Raw genomic sequence first — 16,602 nt, 5'->3', positions numbered from 1 at the left:
AGAATATTAGCCGAGGGACAGAGGGGTTTGAGAGATTTAGATGTCTGGGTTGGTTTGTGGGGAATGGGAGTAAGGCCAAGGGTGTGGGGAGGAGATGAGAGTCTAGGCATGGAGAGTTTGGGGGTTGTCTTGGGCAGAGGGGGATGGTGTACAACAGAAAGAATGAGGTAACTGTCTGGGTGGGGGTTGTCATTGGGGTGATGGGTTATGATCCTGACTGTGATCTGAAGCAATGCGGGATGGTCTGGGGCAGCGGGGGGATGAGTATGTGTCCTGCCAGGATGGGGGATGGGGGTGGTGCGTGTCCGGCTGGGAGGCGCGGGGGCTCCTGCCCGATAGCGGGGGGGGGGAGGGGTCGCCGCCGCCAGCGGAAGCGCCCGCGCTGCCATGTTGTTTGGAGGCGGCTCCGGATGGTGGGGGCCCGGGCTCGGAGGTGAAACAAAAGCAGCGGAAGGATCTCCCCCCCCCCCATCCCTCCGCGGCCCACGCTCAGGCTCCGGCCTAAATCCATCCCTCAAGCCCGGCTGTCGGTGTGGCTTCAGTATCCCAGAGTCAAGCGAGGCGGGGAGCGTGCTGCTTTCTAAAAACAAAATATCTGGAGTGCTTTTCCTTTTATTATTTATTTCTCTTGGGGAAGGGGGGGTGGAGTTTTCTTTTATCCTGTTTGTCGCTGAGTGAGTGAGTGAGCGAGCAGGCGGGCGGGCTGCCATGGAAAGAGCTGCCGAGCAGGCCTGGAACAGCTACACCTACCAGGTGAGCCAACACAGTGCCGACATGTTGAAGAAACTCAACGGCCAGAGGAAGAACGGCGGCCGCTTCTGCGATGTGGTGCTGCGGGTCGGCGACGAGAGCTTTCCGGCTCACAAGGCCGTGCTGGCCGCCTGCAGCGACTACTTTGAGTCAGTGTTCGGGTCGGCGGCGGCGGACGAGGCGGCGGGCCGCGAGCTGGAGATGCACACCATCAGCGCCAAGGTCTTCAGGGACATCCTGGACTTCGCCTACACCTCCCGCATCGTGGTCAGGCTGGAGAGCTTCCCCGAGCTCATGACAGCTGCCAAGTTCTTGCTGATGAGGTCCATCATCGAGATCTGCCAGGAGGTCATCAAACAGTCCAACGTCCAGATCATGGTGCCCCCAGCCCGAGGCGATATGATGCTCTTTCGCCCCGCAGCCAATGTGGACTTCGGCTTTACCCTCGATCTTGCCGCTGCTACTTGTGCCAACGGGACCTTTGTGGGTGAGAATGGACACCTACTGGGGGCTGGTGAGGTCAAGGTGGGCAGCCCTGGTGCCCCTGCAGCTAACCTGCCCTCCTTGCCTGGCTCACTGCCTGCTGTGGATGGTTTGGTGACCTCGCCTGCTGCGCCTACACTTGTGGCTGGTCAGTTCCAGGCCCCAGTGAACTCGGTGGGCACCGATCATGCCAAGGTTAAGAGGGGACGTGGGCGGCCTCGGAAATCCTCCCTGCTGGATCTGCCATTGCTGACGGCCCCTTTGGCCATGAGAGATGAGGGTTTTTACCCCTGCAGCTTTTGTGGGAAAGTCTTCAAGAATGCAAATCGCCTGTTGCTCCACGAAGCTCAACATACTGGGCTGAGTGTGGAGCTGGCGTCGGGAGAAAATCAACTTCCAGGACTCAGTGATGGTCTGCTGGCATCTTCGAGTGGCCTCGATCTTCCTCGTAAAAGAGGGAGAATGCGGAAAAATGTGGCCTGTGAGCTTTGTGGCAAAGCTTTCAGGGACGTTTACCACTTGAATCGGCACAAACTGTCACATTCAGGGGAGAAGCCATTTGAATGTCCTATCTGCCACCAGCGATTCAAGCGAAAGGACCGGATGACTTATCACATTCGATCTCATGATGGAGCGGTGGGCAAACCTTACATTTGCATCAGCTGTGGAAAGGGTTTTTCCAGGTGAGTAGAAAGAGTTAATTTCTCTTTAACACTTAAAATGCCGAATAAGGAGAAATTATCTGGTTAGCACAGCAAGCTCTGTGCAAGTGATGAGAACAAACCAGACTGAAAAACTGAAGGTAGATTGGAGAAATTGGAATTCTAAGAGTGTTAAGATTTCCAAATTATCTCCACTTGCATTGTGTCAAACACTTAAGCAGTAGTTATAATTCTTTGACTTTCAAACTCTTGCACCTTAAATGTAACATTGGTCACATAATTGATGGTAAGTGTTTCAGGACATTAATTTGGGAGTGCATTGTGAACTATCTTAATTGCATTTCTCCTTTCAACTTCCTTAAAATAAAATTAAAATGTCAACCTGGAAAAAAAGAATGGTAGAAAATTTGAAATTGCTGGGATTTTGAAAGAGGACGTTATCTAACTCTCAGAATTGAAAGTCAGGTTGAATCCAGTTTGAAGACGTATTCAAAAGAGCATTGTCACCCTAAGTTAAAGCATACTTTTTTACTGAGTGCAGCATTCCTAAGCAGTTAGAAAGTCATGTTATGTTATATTGTCTACACTTAAAAATAACAGGTGTATTGTTTCAAATCAGACTTTGTGCTTAATGTAGATAATTATTTTTCAATTCTGGATGCAGTGTGGGATTAAAAAAAAGAGGGAAATATTTAATCTGTTTCATTAAAGTTCAATAACTTATGGTGAAGGAGTATAGCTAAACAAAGGTAACAGGGTCTATTAGACAAAGAGCAGCATGGAGTTAAAATTCCTATTGTCTTTCAGCGATAAAGTTTGAATCTCTGAACTTGCATAGGAGCCTGTAGTAAAAGATGGTAGCTTTCTGTTCTGAAAGTATGTGCGCTGTATTTATTTTAAGACATTGCTTAACAGAAAGAGCCCTATTTTCCAACACACTCTCCACCATTTTGTAAGCCCTTTGCAAGTACTAACACCACCCCCCCCCCCCCCCCAAGCTTCTGTCTTCCAGGCCGCCCCCAAGTGTTATCCACAGAGCATTGCTAGGCATGCTGTTACAGGCTGTGTGATCATCAATGAAACGCCAATAACCAGAAGGCATGTACAAACAGCACTATTTCACTCAACTTCTGAATTTTGTTTTTTATTCTCTACCCTCCAAATTTACCCAGCTGAGATTTTAGAAATTTTTCTTATTCACCCTCAGAATGTAGGAATCTCTGGCTAGGCCAGCATTTATTGCCCATCCCTAATTGTCCAGAGGGCAGTTAAGAGTCACATGTAGGCCAGACCAGGTAAGGATAGTTGTTTGCTTCCCTAAAGGACCTTAGTTTCCTAGCGTACATGTTAATACACCTGGTTGCACTGATGATGGCTGATTTCTTTCTTGCTTCTGAATTTTTATCACATTGTTTCTTTTGTCCTCAAGATCTTGTGGTATGCAGGAGGGCCAGGTGAACAGTAAACTTACAGGCTCAGCTAGTAGCATTATAAAACTGGAGCAAGGAGCAACACATGGGCCAGGAAAGAAAATGGGAATAAGTCTGATCTTATTGAGTGGTGGAAGTGGATTCTCTTGCTCCTAGTTCTTGGGTTCTAGGCACATGTACTGCTTCACACTATTCACTTTGTTTGTTATTTAGTTTTTACCCATATTTCAGATTGCATCAATTCAGTTAGCTGGGATTCAATTACATCTGACCCCAGGGTTGAAATTTTCATATTGTGGAAAAATATCAGTGGAGCAATAGGGATTTTGATTTTGATTTACGGAAAGTAGGTAATTAGGTTCTCTGACCTCATTTGAATGTTGTTTGTCAACATTGTTTAGTATAGGCAAAAGTGGGGGCTGCAGATGCTGAAAACCAGAGTTTAGATTAGAGCAGTGCTGGAAACTGATGAAGGGCTTTTGTCCGAAACGTCGATTTTCCTGCTTCTCGGATGCTGCCTAACCTGCTGTGCTTTTCCAGCACCAATCTAATCTAGACAATGTTTAGTATGACTTATTGCTGGTTGCATGTATGTATCTATCTCGTTTAAACATTTGCAGGGTGAATTAAAAGCACCACCCTGGAAATGTTTCTCTTGATCACTGTTTGGTTGTGAGCATTGCTAGCAAGTTTGGCATTTATTGCCCACCTCAAATTACTTTGAGAAGGTGAACCACTTCCTTGAACCATGTGATATAGGTGCTTTCACAGTTCTACGAGAGTGTTCCAAAATGTTTACTCAGTGAAAGTGAAAGAACAGTGATAATGTTTTTAAGTCAGAATAGTGTGTAGCATGGAAGTGAATGTATGAGTTATTGTGGTCTGCTGCCTTCATTCCTCTGGGTGGTTGAGCTCAGGTTTTGACGATGCTGTCGAAGAAGCCTTGCTGAGCTCCTGCTGTTCAGAATATGTTATGCACATACAGAGGAACCTCGATTGTCTGGAGAAGATTTCAAGGTCCCAGTAGAAACATTACATCAAAGACGTGTTTCCAACACTGATCAAGTCTTTTGTTTACAGTGATTAAAAGTGAACTCGAGTTACTGAAATGCTGCCAAGAACAGTCCTGGACATCGATGAGGAGCCCAGGCACTGGACCCCCCCCCCCCCAACTTTCCCTGGAGTTCTACACAGGCATGTACCCTACCCCCCAGACATGGTTGGGGCGGTGTTGGATGGGGTGGGGGTGGGGGGTGGGTGGGCAGCAGGGTTGTGGACAGCTGGGGGCTCGTGTACAGTGTGCTGCTGCCTCATCTCCTGAACGGGGAGCGGACTTAACAGAAAACTCTGAGCTCCAGAGGAAAGACGTTGAATCAAATAATCAGTTATCGCCTTTGGATAATCGAGGTTCCTCTGTACACACTGCTGCCACTGAGACACAGTGACTGAGGGAGTGACTGTTGATAGGCTGCCAATCATGTGGGCTGTTTATTGGATTGTCTCCAGCTTCTTGACTGTTGTTTGACCTGAGATTGTTCAGGCAAGTGGAGTGTATTCTATCTCAATCCTGACCATTACCTTATAGATGGTGTCATTATTTGAGTTACTCATTTAAAATTCCCAGTCTCTGCCCTACTCCTATAAACACAGTATTTATTTGGCTGGTTAAATTTAGTTTCTGTTAAATGGTAAATTCCCAGCATATTGATAGTCAGGAATTCAGTGATGATAATGACCTTGAATGTCAAAGTGAGATGGCTAGATTCTCTCTGTTGGAGATGGTTGTGTAATGTGAATGTTACTTGTCAGGTCTTGCTGCATCTGGACATGACTATATCAGTAGCTGAGGAGTTATGAATGGTGCTAAATATTATGCAATATAGCGAACATCTTATGTTGGAAGGAAGGACATTGATGAAGTGTGGGACAGTAGCCTGTGAAACTCTTGCAGAGATGCCCAAGTGATGTAATTATTGGCCTCTGACAACCAACACCATCTTTTATGTTGGGTCTGTTACCATCCAGCAAAGTGCTCTCTTTCATGTTCCTGCTCAGTCTCGTTCTCTCTTGTGGCTACATTTGCTGTTATTCTTCTGCACTCACCCTCATGCTCTCTCTCTCTCTGTCATTCACTGTCTTGTCGTTTTGCCCTTGCTCTCCTGCTTGCCGTCATTCCTTCACACTTTGTCTCCAGTTTATACTCATGCTCTCATTTGAATCCAGAATGTGATGACATCTGAAGCTTAGAGTCTCTTGATGAACCAGTGAGCATTGGTGAGCATATTATTGTTGTATAACTGGCATTTGATAGCATCGCCCATCTTCCTTCATTTTGATGATTAAGTGTGGATTGGTGGGAAGGTCATTGGCCAAATTGGAATTGGTCCTGTTTTGTTGAGGGCAACAGTTTCTGTCTCTCCACCTCGGATGAATTGCTGATTGTGACCATTTGGTCCCAGCTGGGTAGAGGTGGGGAGTGGGGTGAAATTGAATGGATCTGAGACATTTATAGAGAGGAAAACATGTGACTGCTTCCCAATGACTGAAGAGGAACAATTGGAAGTAGTTTGAAACCCAACAATATTTTTCTTCTTCTCTCGCAATGAAGCAATGAAGACATAATGTCTATTTAGAAGTAATTAAGTATTTTATCTTAAGGATCCAAATACCGTGGGACTTCAGGCCATATGCAAAGTGTAAATTCTCATTCAATTAACTGGCTGGGCTCATAGCCCTTAGTCTTCTGATTTAAGATTTGTTCCACATTAAGCAATGTTGTTCAGAGTAGCCTTTTAAAGGCTTTGAGGCCAGACAATTCAGCAAATATTATGAACACAATTACATTGAATATTTTAGCGCCACGAGAGCCTAACTGTCTGAGTTATAGATATACTTAAGGAAAATAGAAGTTACACTTCAGAAGTATTAATTAGTTGTAATGTATTTTCAGATTTCCTGATAATAAGGAATGTGTAGGATCAATCCAAGTTTGTTCTTTTGCCATCACTGAAGCTTTCCACTTTAATCCTGCTGAACTGTTAATGACGTGACTTTGCCAGTTTGTTTTGAGTGTGAATTTTATTTTTTCCCGAGCAATGTTATAACAGGAGACTCCAGTCATAGGCTTGGATTCTTGTAATTTACTAACACAGTCTATGATTTGTTCACACTGTGAAGTCCTGACTTCCATTATGTTGCTGTGGGCATTGCTCCAATAGACACTAAATATGTATTCCCCATCACACTAGGAAGATGGGAGGGGTCGCCAGTGATTGAAGTAACACAATTATTTAACAAGTTTCTTGCAGTTCTTACAAGGTTGAAAATAGAGCAGTATAGCACTGAAAACTAGCTTGAGTAGGCCTTGAAAGAAGGTACACAGGACAGCAGATTGTAGGACCTTTCATTGTGGTGAGGATGGTGGCCTGCATATAGGTCCAGTCAGATAATAGGATTACCAATGCTTCAGAGGATGCTAAAATCTAATTGGCTGAATGCACCTTTGAAACTAGCTGCACCCTGTCTGCAGTTCGTCATGAATTATCCACCAATGAAACCCAATACAGATGGGAAGGAAGCATTTGGCTACAAGATTTTTGCTTAATGAAATTTCTTTTCATCGAGATGACCCAAACAGAGTGACGAACATTGTGATGACACAGACATTTTCTTCCATTTTAAAAATTAAAGTTTTCCAACAATCAAGACTGATCACCTGCTCGGAGGTTCATTCCAAAGTAATGCCCTGGTTTGATTAGTCAAATATAGTTATTTTTAAGAACTATTTAGATTAAAACAAGAAAAAATGCATGTTACAACATAACTTGTGTAGTTGTGGGGCTGAATGATTAATTTGTACACTGATTGTGGGTGGAATCCCTGTATGATAGCAGCTGGTCTGTTTAATTCTTATTAATATTTTTGTTGGAATGTTGTATCACTGGGGATATAACCATCTGTAACAATATTCTGAAGCCAGTTACCTTTAATTGTTGAGAAAATGTGGAGCTGGAACTGCACAGCAGGTCAGACAGCATCAAAAGAGCAGGAAAGTTGACGTTTAAGGGTCCTAACCTGAAACATTGATATACTATAATTTAACTTTAATTTTAATTGGAAAATAAGTTTCTATTTAATAGTTTAACATTGTGGGCCTTACTATGTATTCCCTTTTAATTGTTGACCTTCCATTCTTTTTTTCCTCCCTCTGTATGGTTGAGATGTCTTTGGTGCCATGGACTAACTCTGAAATTAGTTCTCTTGAGGAAAATTGTAAGTATCTATGGAATTTGAAGGTCATGTTGAGGCATCATTTAGTTAGTAGGTAAGTCCTCGCTAACAGCATGTGAAATATAGAAATTTACAGAAAGAATCAAAAGTATATTAATCTGATTATCATAGTGATCTTAATTTAAATTTTGGAGAGTAGCTCACTTTCTTACTCTTCAATGGTTCGTAACGTACTTTACATAGGCTGATACAAGTCTTTCCTAAGAAAGAAGGCTGGAGTTGCAGCCAGCACAAATCAAACTGTGTGCAGTGATCTGCTGTAATTTCAGTTATGAATGCATTCTAGTAATGGAAATTTAAAAAGCAATGTCCCTTTTCAATTTCAGTTAGAATTACTCGTGAGTTTTAATGAGAATAAAAAAAGTCTGGTAAAGTATTAATATCTATAATTAAAATAATTCCCCGAAATAGAAGTTGATTGTAACAAAAAGGCTGCTGATTTTTTTTAAACTAAAGGAGAACTTACTGTGGAGTAAAAACACCATTAAGATTGTTTAAAAGATGTTGTGAATTTCAAAATTTTGGAGTAATTGATATTTTAGAAGTGGCTCAAAGTTTTAAAAAGCTAACTTGTCAAACTGAAGCAGACTAAAATTTCAAACACATCTTGAAAGCCATGGCTGAAATAAAATGTAATACTGATGCAAGATAAAAACTTTGATGTTCACCAGGTGATGGCTCTTGAGTTGTTGCATGGTAATCCAGTTTAGCAGATGAAATAACATCTAATAATCAATTGAATAAGAATACTGAATTCTGGTAGGAAGAATAAAGAGACGATATGATACCTGGAAAACTAGTGAAAATGGAGCAAAGCAGACAAATTATGCTAAGCCAATTTTTGGTTATAGTTATCTTGCAATGATAATAAAGATATAGCCATGGAGAAGGTGCAGGAACAACTCAAGGGTTAAAATTGAAACCGAGATGATGTGTTTATCAAAAAGATAGCGTAAACTGGAGGTCACTCTTTGAGAAAGGAGAAGGCTGAGAGTAGACCAAATGGAGGTCTTTACAATTTTCGAGTTTGTTCGGGTAGTTTTGGTAGTGTTATCACTTTGTAGGGGAGGCCATAGATAAAGAAAATAATCAGCAATTAATCTCTTGGGGAATTCAGGGAAATTTCTTTATCTAGGAAGTGTTAAAATGTGGAAAACGTTACCATAAATTGTTGAGATAAATAGCATATATGCATTTATGAGGAAGCTAAACATGGAAGTACAAATAAATAGAAGGCTGTGCTGATCAGTTAGGATCAGCAGGAGGTGATTTATCTGAAGTATAAACACAGGCATAGATCAATTGAGTGAATTACCTGTTGTCGATTCAATGTTATTTCAATGTAATGTTATTTGTATTCAGACATTTGATTTGTTTCATACCTTCCTTAACTTCAGTGAAATTTACAATTCAAAAACTTTTTTTTTCCTGCCATATACATTTTTGAGAGGCTTCAGGGATGAATTATTTGCAGAGCTATTATTTAAAACAGGGAGGATGGATGGAATAGAAAAAGGTAAAATACTCAATAGTTAATTGCTGTTCTTAGGGTTAGCACTGGATCATTATTTACATTTCAGATCGCATCCCTATCTAGTTCCGAAAATTGGAGCCCTTAATAATTAAGGCATCACCACCTCCTAACTCTCCCACATTCCCACCCCCCCACCCAGATCATGTGAAAGGATCATGTCTTTAAAATGAATATCAAATTATTTGAGTGGACTGTATGGATGTCATTTTTGAGGACTTGAGCATTCGTTACACATTTACAGCCATTTTGGTTATCATGTGCTTATAGTGGGGTGTTGAATTCTGTTGCCATGATTTTTTGAGAAGATAAAATCTCTCACGAGACCATTTAGTCCATTGTGCCTGTACCTGTTCTCTCCTAAGAAATAAGTTAATGCAGTTGAATTGATCATCTGCTTAGATATGAACTAGCACTTGAGATTATGGCTTTTATGAGGTATGTACAATTGTCTTTTAGTTTATTTGTTCCTGGGAAGAGGGCATTGCTAGTTAGGCCAGCATTTATTGCCCATGCTTTTCAGTTCCAAATAATACCTGTATGCGCTTTGAATTGTGTAAGTTTTTCACGAAGATACTTCCTACTTTTAATTACGGCTTTCAATGAAGTTTAAATTATAAAGTTCACAATGTAAAAAAGAATCAGCGTGCATAAAATAAGATATTGAATATTGTGCTTGTGTTTGTAAAACAGAGGCCATGCACTTATGCTGTTTCTCTCCAAACACAGTTCATCTAGTGACATTCCCCACCTTTTTCTCTGTAGCCCTGCTCATTTCTTTATTTTCAGATAATGATTTTTTTTTAAAACACCATATTCAGTTAGCCTCTATCACAGTCTCAGACAACGCATCCCACTGAGAATCATAGAATCCCTATGTGGAAAGAGGCCATTCGGCCTATTGAGTTAGCACCGAACCCCTGAGCAGCTTCTCATCTAGACACCCACCCTATCCTTGTAACCCTGCATTTTTGCCATGGCTAATCCACCTAACCTGCATGATCCCAAAAGATAGGTTTTCTTCATATTTGATATTGCTTTTTTGTCAATTGATTTCAACTTGTGAACAATGATTCTCTATCCTACCACCAAAGGATGCAGTCTGTCATTGGGTTCTGTCCAGACCCCTCATAATTTTGAATATTTATATCAAAGCTCCTTTCAGCTTTCTCTACTCTCAAAAGAACAGTCCTAATTCCTGCAATCTGTCTAAGTAATTGAAATTCCTCATCCCTGGGAACTAGGATTGTGAATTGTTTTTTGCACTCTTACAAGAACCTTCTTGTCCCCCTAAAGTGTGGTATGTGGAACTGAATGTAATGCTGCGGTTGAGGCCAAACTAGCGTTTTCTACAGATAGATCCTAAGTACCTTGTTTTTGTACTGTCTGCCCATGAACCAATATGCTTTATTAACTGCTCTTTAAACCAGTACAGACATCTTCAACACTTTGTGCACATCTGCATCTAGTCCCTTTGCCCCACACTGCTTTAGAATTATATTATTTCTATTGTAGTTCCATGTTCTTTCAATCAAAATGAAACACTTCAGTTCGCATTAAATTTCAATTGCCACTTGTCTGCCATTTCACACCTTTTCTGTTCTTTTCAAGTTAACATTGACCTCCTCACAATTCACAATAGTTCCAAGTTTTGTGTTACATGCAGTCACAGAATTGAAAATCATTTGACTCGGTCTTTTCTGACTCACTGAAGGTACAGTCCAGCAATTACCATTCTCTATTTTGGCACATTTTTACTCAGGTAGCAACCTAACTCCCTCGGGAAAGCTTCGATTGAACTTGCCTCCAGCATTCTCTTAGGTAGTACATATCAGATTAACCTACCCATGAGGACAGCTTCAACGGGATCTTGGGTTCATGTCAAACTCTTGCATTCAGGTAACCTCACCACACCAAATAAATACTCACCCCACTCACAAGAATATACTCTGTCACACTTGTGCATGCGCACACTCTTGCCCCGTGCACACATACTCACTCCTTTCTCTCCCCCCCCCCCCCCCCCACCCCATCCACACACGAGCACACACACATACTCTTTCCATTTCCCTCTCCCTCACATGCATACACAGCTATAAGTCTACGAGGTGAATTTGTATTTGCAGATACATTCTTTTTTTTTGAAAAAGCACACAATTTGTAGGCAATGTGACATTTTATAAACTTCTACTTTGGAAAAAGAACTAGTCTGACTCCAGGTTGGGTTAGTGACAGACTCTAACCTCACACCTTTAATGCATTATCTGAGCTGAGGTGTCGCTTTTATTTAAGATACTGGTAAAACCTTAAGTTATTTCGGTGCTGTGACTTGAAAGAAATGCTGGGATTCTAAGTGACTAAAGACTTAACAGCAATCTAGGTTTGTTCAATACATCCCTTCAGTTGTATGACACTTTGATATTTTACTATAAATTCTGTGTCCTATGATCCTGCCTCACTGCCTACCTGATGAAGGAGCAGCACTTTGAAAGCTTGTACTTTCAAATAAACTTGTTGGACTATAACCTGGTGTTGTGTGATTTTTAACTTTGTCCACCCCAGTCCAACACCAGCACCTCCACATTATGTGAAAAACATTATTCCTTGTGTCACCATTGGTTCTTTGACTAATTACCATCGACCTATGTATTCGATTCTTCTGCCATTGGGAACATTTCCCTGACTTACTCTGTCCAGATTCTTTTTGATTTTTGAACACCTTTATCAAATCTTCTCTCCGTTTTCTCTTTTCAAAGGAAGTCAATTTCTAATGTCTCCAATCTATCTACATAACAGAAGTTTCACACACGTGGCGTTATTCTCATGTTTGCAAAAGTTGAAATTACATCCTGTGTGCCAAAGACTAGGTCATTAATAAAAATTATGAAGAGTTGAGTTCAAACTCTGAAACCTTCCCTCCAGTCCAAATAATATTCAGTTACCACTGCACTGTGTTACTTGTCATGATGCCAATTTTATGCCCATGTTGCTACAGTCCTTTTATATGCTATGAGCCAAAACTTATTTCTCAACTCTGTTTTGTGGCACTTCCTCAAATGCTGAAATCACTTTGGACAGTTTGTTTAAAAATATCTAAAGTGGCAATGAGTAATTTGTTTGAAAAATGCATCATTATCTGGCAAGAGCATATTTACAAACTATGACTGAGGCACTGAAGCTGTGCTCCTAACTTCTTATATTGTTTAAAACTAATGTCCATGTTTTTAACATTAAAATTGAATAGTCCTCTGTTTTCTAAATGTTCAGTTGCCACAAATGTAGCTTTGAAGTTTGGTTTATCTTTAAATTTTCAGTCACCAAATGGTTCTGCAATGTACAGGCAATGGACTGTGCTGGTGGTCTGGAATGTTGGAGGTGAATTGAGCTGGGAGTGAATTCTTGACGAGTATTTCACAGTCAGGTGGAAGGGAATTCTGGAATGTAACAAAGCTAAACCATTCTTCCAGTAGTGCAGGACCATTCAAAAATCTTCAATTTTCAAACAAATATGACTTGGGCGAATATATGTTTAAAATATATGAAAATATGAAGAATTTGCATTTAGATTGTGCTTCTCATGTAATCCCAAAGTGCTTTTCAATTGGTGATTAAATCAGGCTCATCATTGTTTTCAAACAATTAATTTGCACACTGCACGATCCCACAAGTAACAACTAGATAAATGACTTGTTGAATCTGCTTTTTAGTTAGGCCACTGCAAGAGCTCCATGTTCTTTTTGTGGGTAGGATAAGTCTTGGTTTAACGTCTGATTAAAAAGACGGTATTTCTGGTAGTGCAGTCCTGTCAGAAAAATCAGTGTATGTTATATATTCAAGCTCAAGGGATGAAACTTGGAACATGGAGGTAGGTGGGCTACTGACTGAACCAAATATTGTTTTCCCTGCTTCTGTTGACTATGTCTGTAGGTTAGTTGTCACTTGCACTTGGGTAAAGTTATATATATATTTAAATGTTCAGTCGCTAAGTGAAGTTGTTACTATATTTGTTGATAGGAATTTCAGTTTGACAGGTTTTTAAGCATCACTGTGGTCCTGAACCCATCTTGAATGTTCAGATTTCTTGGTACATAATTTTCACCACCACTTGAAACTCATCTTATGCTTTATAACTCCCAGATTCTTGTGTGTGAGAAATATAACTCTGGGAAGTCAATAATAACACCTAGGGCAGTATGAGAACTCTTGTAGTATGATAACGAACTATATTTTTATATGAAAGAGAGTTTTTAATTACCTTTTGTATACTTATCAAAACATTGACAATTGAATCCACTGCTACACACTGGACTGCAGTTGCATTGGAAACTGTGTATTAACTCGCAACAGTGACTCCTGATTGGCAATAAACTCTGACCTTATGTTGCTTAAACACCCATTTACTTGAGCAGGTTGAAGGGCAATAATTTTATGTTCATAAATATGGGTGTAACTTTGTATTGTCATGAGACACTCAATTGCAAGATCACAAGATGTGTTGAGTTGAGGATGGCCATTCAGTCCGTCAGAGCTCGTTTATTTAGAATGTATTGTTTATTCTCCTGACTGCAGCATTCATCTGCCTCTTAAATGATGCAAAATCTGTTCTGTTCATGACTGTCTGATAGCAGTCTTTTTTTTCAAAATTAGTTTGCCCCCACCCCTCGCAACTTGCTCTTGATCGCACTGTCCTTCAGAATTATTGCCCATATCTGATCCTGTTTTCCTTTGCAAAGTCGTTTATTATGTTATTTTGTCTCAAACCTGCAGTTTTATACTTGAATCCTTTCGATAGAATTTCTATTCCTTGCAAAATTGAGAAATGGCCCTTATCGAGGCACAAATGACATCTCATATGACTAACTGTGATAAACTATCCTTTTGCACCCTTCGCTAATATCTGCAGCCTTCAACAGTTGTTTGATTTTGCCATTCTCATCTAAGCACCCTCCCACAGCCAGTGGCATTTTTTTATTCATTCATTCATGTGATGTGGGCATCACTGGTTAGACCAGCATTTATTGGCCATGCTTGATTACCTTTGAGAAAGTAGTGATGTTTCCTTTTTGCACAGCTGAACTTCATGGGGCATAGATATAAGGTAGGAGATTCCATGAATTTTCACCCTGTGACAATGAAGGAATGGCAGTTATGGTTCGAAGTCTCAATGGTGTATGGCTTGGAAGGCAACATTTAAGTGTTAGTGTTCTTGTGCATCTGCTGCTCTTGTCCTATCTAGTAGAGTTCACTGATTTGGAAGCTGTTGTTTTTGGATCTTCTTGAATTGCTGCAGTGCAGATTGAAAATGGTATTATGTCGTTGTGCCATTGATAGAGGTAATGCATGTTCAAAATAAAAGATGAGGTATCAATAAAGCAAGCTACTTTGTGGAATTTGTTAAGTGTTGATAGAGCTGCTCTCATCCAGGCAAGTAGAGAGTATTCCTTCACAGTCCTTATTTATACCTTGTATATGGTAGAAAGGCTTTGGAACGTGAATTACTTGCCTCAGAATTCCTAGTCTCTGAGTTGTTTTTGTAGCTACTATAATTTTATGGCTGGTCAAGTTCAAGTTCTGGTGAATAGTAATCCTCAGTCTTAATTGTTGGCAGTTTAACAATGGTAATGCCTTTGAACCTTGAGGGGATGTGGTCTGATTTGGGCTTGGTCATTGCCAGGCATTTGAGTGGCTTGAATGTTACTTTCCACCTATCAGCCCAAGCACAAATGTCTAGGTCTTGCTGTGTATGGACTGCTTCAATGTCTGAGGAGCCACCAAAGGTATTGAACATTGTATGATCATCAGTGAACATCTCCACTTCTGACCTTTTACGATGGAGGGGTGATGAAAGTGTTTGAGCCTAGGATACTATCTTGAGAAACTCCTGCAAGAACAATCCGGCAGAGATGTTTGCCCTCCAAAAGTCACAACCAGTTTCCATTGTGCTTGGTGTGACACCCACCAATAGAGAGATCACTTCTTAATTCTAATATACTTTATTTTTACTAGGGGTGCTTAGTGCCACATGTGGTTGAATGCAAATTTGATGTCAAGCAGTCACTGTCACCTAAATTATGGAGTTTAGCTGTTTTGTCCATGGTTGGACCAAAGCTGCAATGATGTCAGGAGCTGAGTGGCTCTGGCAACATCCAAACTGGATGCCAATGAGTTGGTAATTGCTCGTGAGTGTTGCTTGATAGTACTGTCAACAACCTCTTCCATCACAAGGGCAAAGCCCGCCTGTTCCTCACCTTCCACCCCACCAACCTCTATATACATCACATCATTCTCCGCCACTTCTGCCATCTCCAAATTGACCCCACCACCAGAGATATATTTCCCTCCCCACCCCTACCCGCGTTCTGGGGAGACATGCCCTCCGTAATTCCCTTGTCAGATCCATGCCTCCCCACCAGCCCACACCCAACTCCAGGCACCTCCCCCTGCCACCGCAGGAAGTGCAAAATCTACACCCACACCTCCCCCATCACCTCCGTTCAAGGGCCAAAAAGGATCCTTCCACATCCGATAGAAATTTACCTGTACCTCCACCAATGTCATCTAATATATCTCTTGCACCCAGTGTGGTCTCCTCTACATCAAGGAGACAGGATGCCAACTTGCGAATTGTTTCAGAGAACATCTCTAGGACACGCGTATCAACCAACCCCACTGCCCTGTGGCTGAACACTTCAATTCCCCCTCGCATTGCCCAACCGTTACCACCTGACGTCTAGAGGAAGAATGCCTCATATTCTGTCTTGGGACCCTGCAACCACACAGGATCAATGTGGATTTCACCAGTTTCTTCATTCCACCCCCCACCCCCAATATTATCCCAGTCCCAAGTCTCCAACTCAGCACCACCCTCTTGACCTGTCCATCACCTTTCCCATTTATCCATTCCACCCTCCTCCCCAACCTATCACCTTCTCCCCACCTTCATCTACCTATCGTGTTCTCAGCTATCTTCACCCCACCTCCCTCCCATTTATCTTTCAGCCCCTCGGCCCCCAAGCCTCATTCCTGATGAATGGCTTGTGCCCAAAAAATCAATTCCCCTGCTGTTGGGATGCTTTGCTTTTCCAGCACCACACTATCGATTCTCATCTCCAGCATCTGCAGTCCTCACTTTCTCCTTCCATCAGTGTGGTAATTGGCTATGTTGGTTCTGTCTTGCTTTTTGTGTACAGGACATAGAATCCGTAAAGTGGGGAAAGCGGCCATTCAGCTCATCATGTTTGTACCAACCCTCCAAAGAGCACTTGGACCCAGTCTCCCCTATCCCCATAATCCCAGATTTACCATGTATGGTATATCCACTGATTATCCATGGAATAATCCACTTAAATTGCCCCAGGGATGTGCAGGTTAACATGGCCAGTCCACCTAGATTGCACATCTTTGGACTTTGGGAGGAAACTGGAGCACCTGGCCAAAACCCAAATGGATACTGAGA

General features: G+C 41.6%; 1 protein-coding gene across 2 annotated transcripts in view; it reads left to right on the top strand.

The window, feature by feature from the left end:
- The first annotated feature begins 351 nt into the window (after positions 1 to 351).
- Positions 352 to 16,602, top strand: part of patz1 (POZ/BTB and AT hook containing zinc finger 1) — a 64,345-nt gene continuing 48,094 nt past the window's right edge. Inside the window, exon 1 of one of the 2 annotated variants that reach the window (XM_072587071.1) lies at positions 352 to 1,916. In XM_072587071.1, the coding sequence (XP_072443172.1) occupies positions 709 to 1,916 (1,208 nt within the window). In that variant the 5' untranslated portion in view covers positions 352 to 708. The remainder of the gene's footprint in view (positions 1,917 to 16,602) is intronic. The other variant, XM_072587070.1, reaches the window with a different exon arrangement.

Source organism: Chiloscyllium punctatum, chromosome 17 (assembly GCF_047496795.1).
Source record: "Chiloscyllium punctatum isolate Juve2018m chromosome 17, sChiPun1.3, whole genome shotgun sequence".
NCBI lineage: Eukaryota > Metazoa > Chordata > Chondrichthyes > Orectolobiformes > Hemiscylliidae > Chiloscyllium > Chiloscyllium punctatum.
Note: the sequence above shows the minus strand (reverse complement) of the source record. Positions and strands in the feature narration are given on the sequence as shown.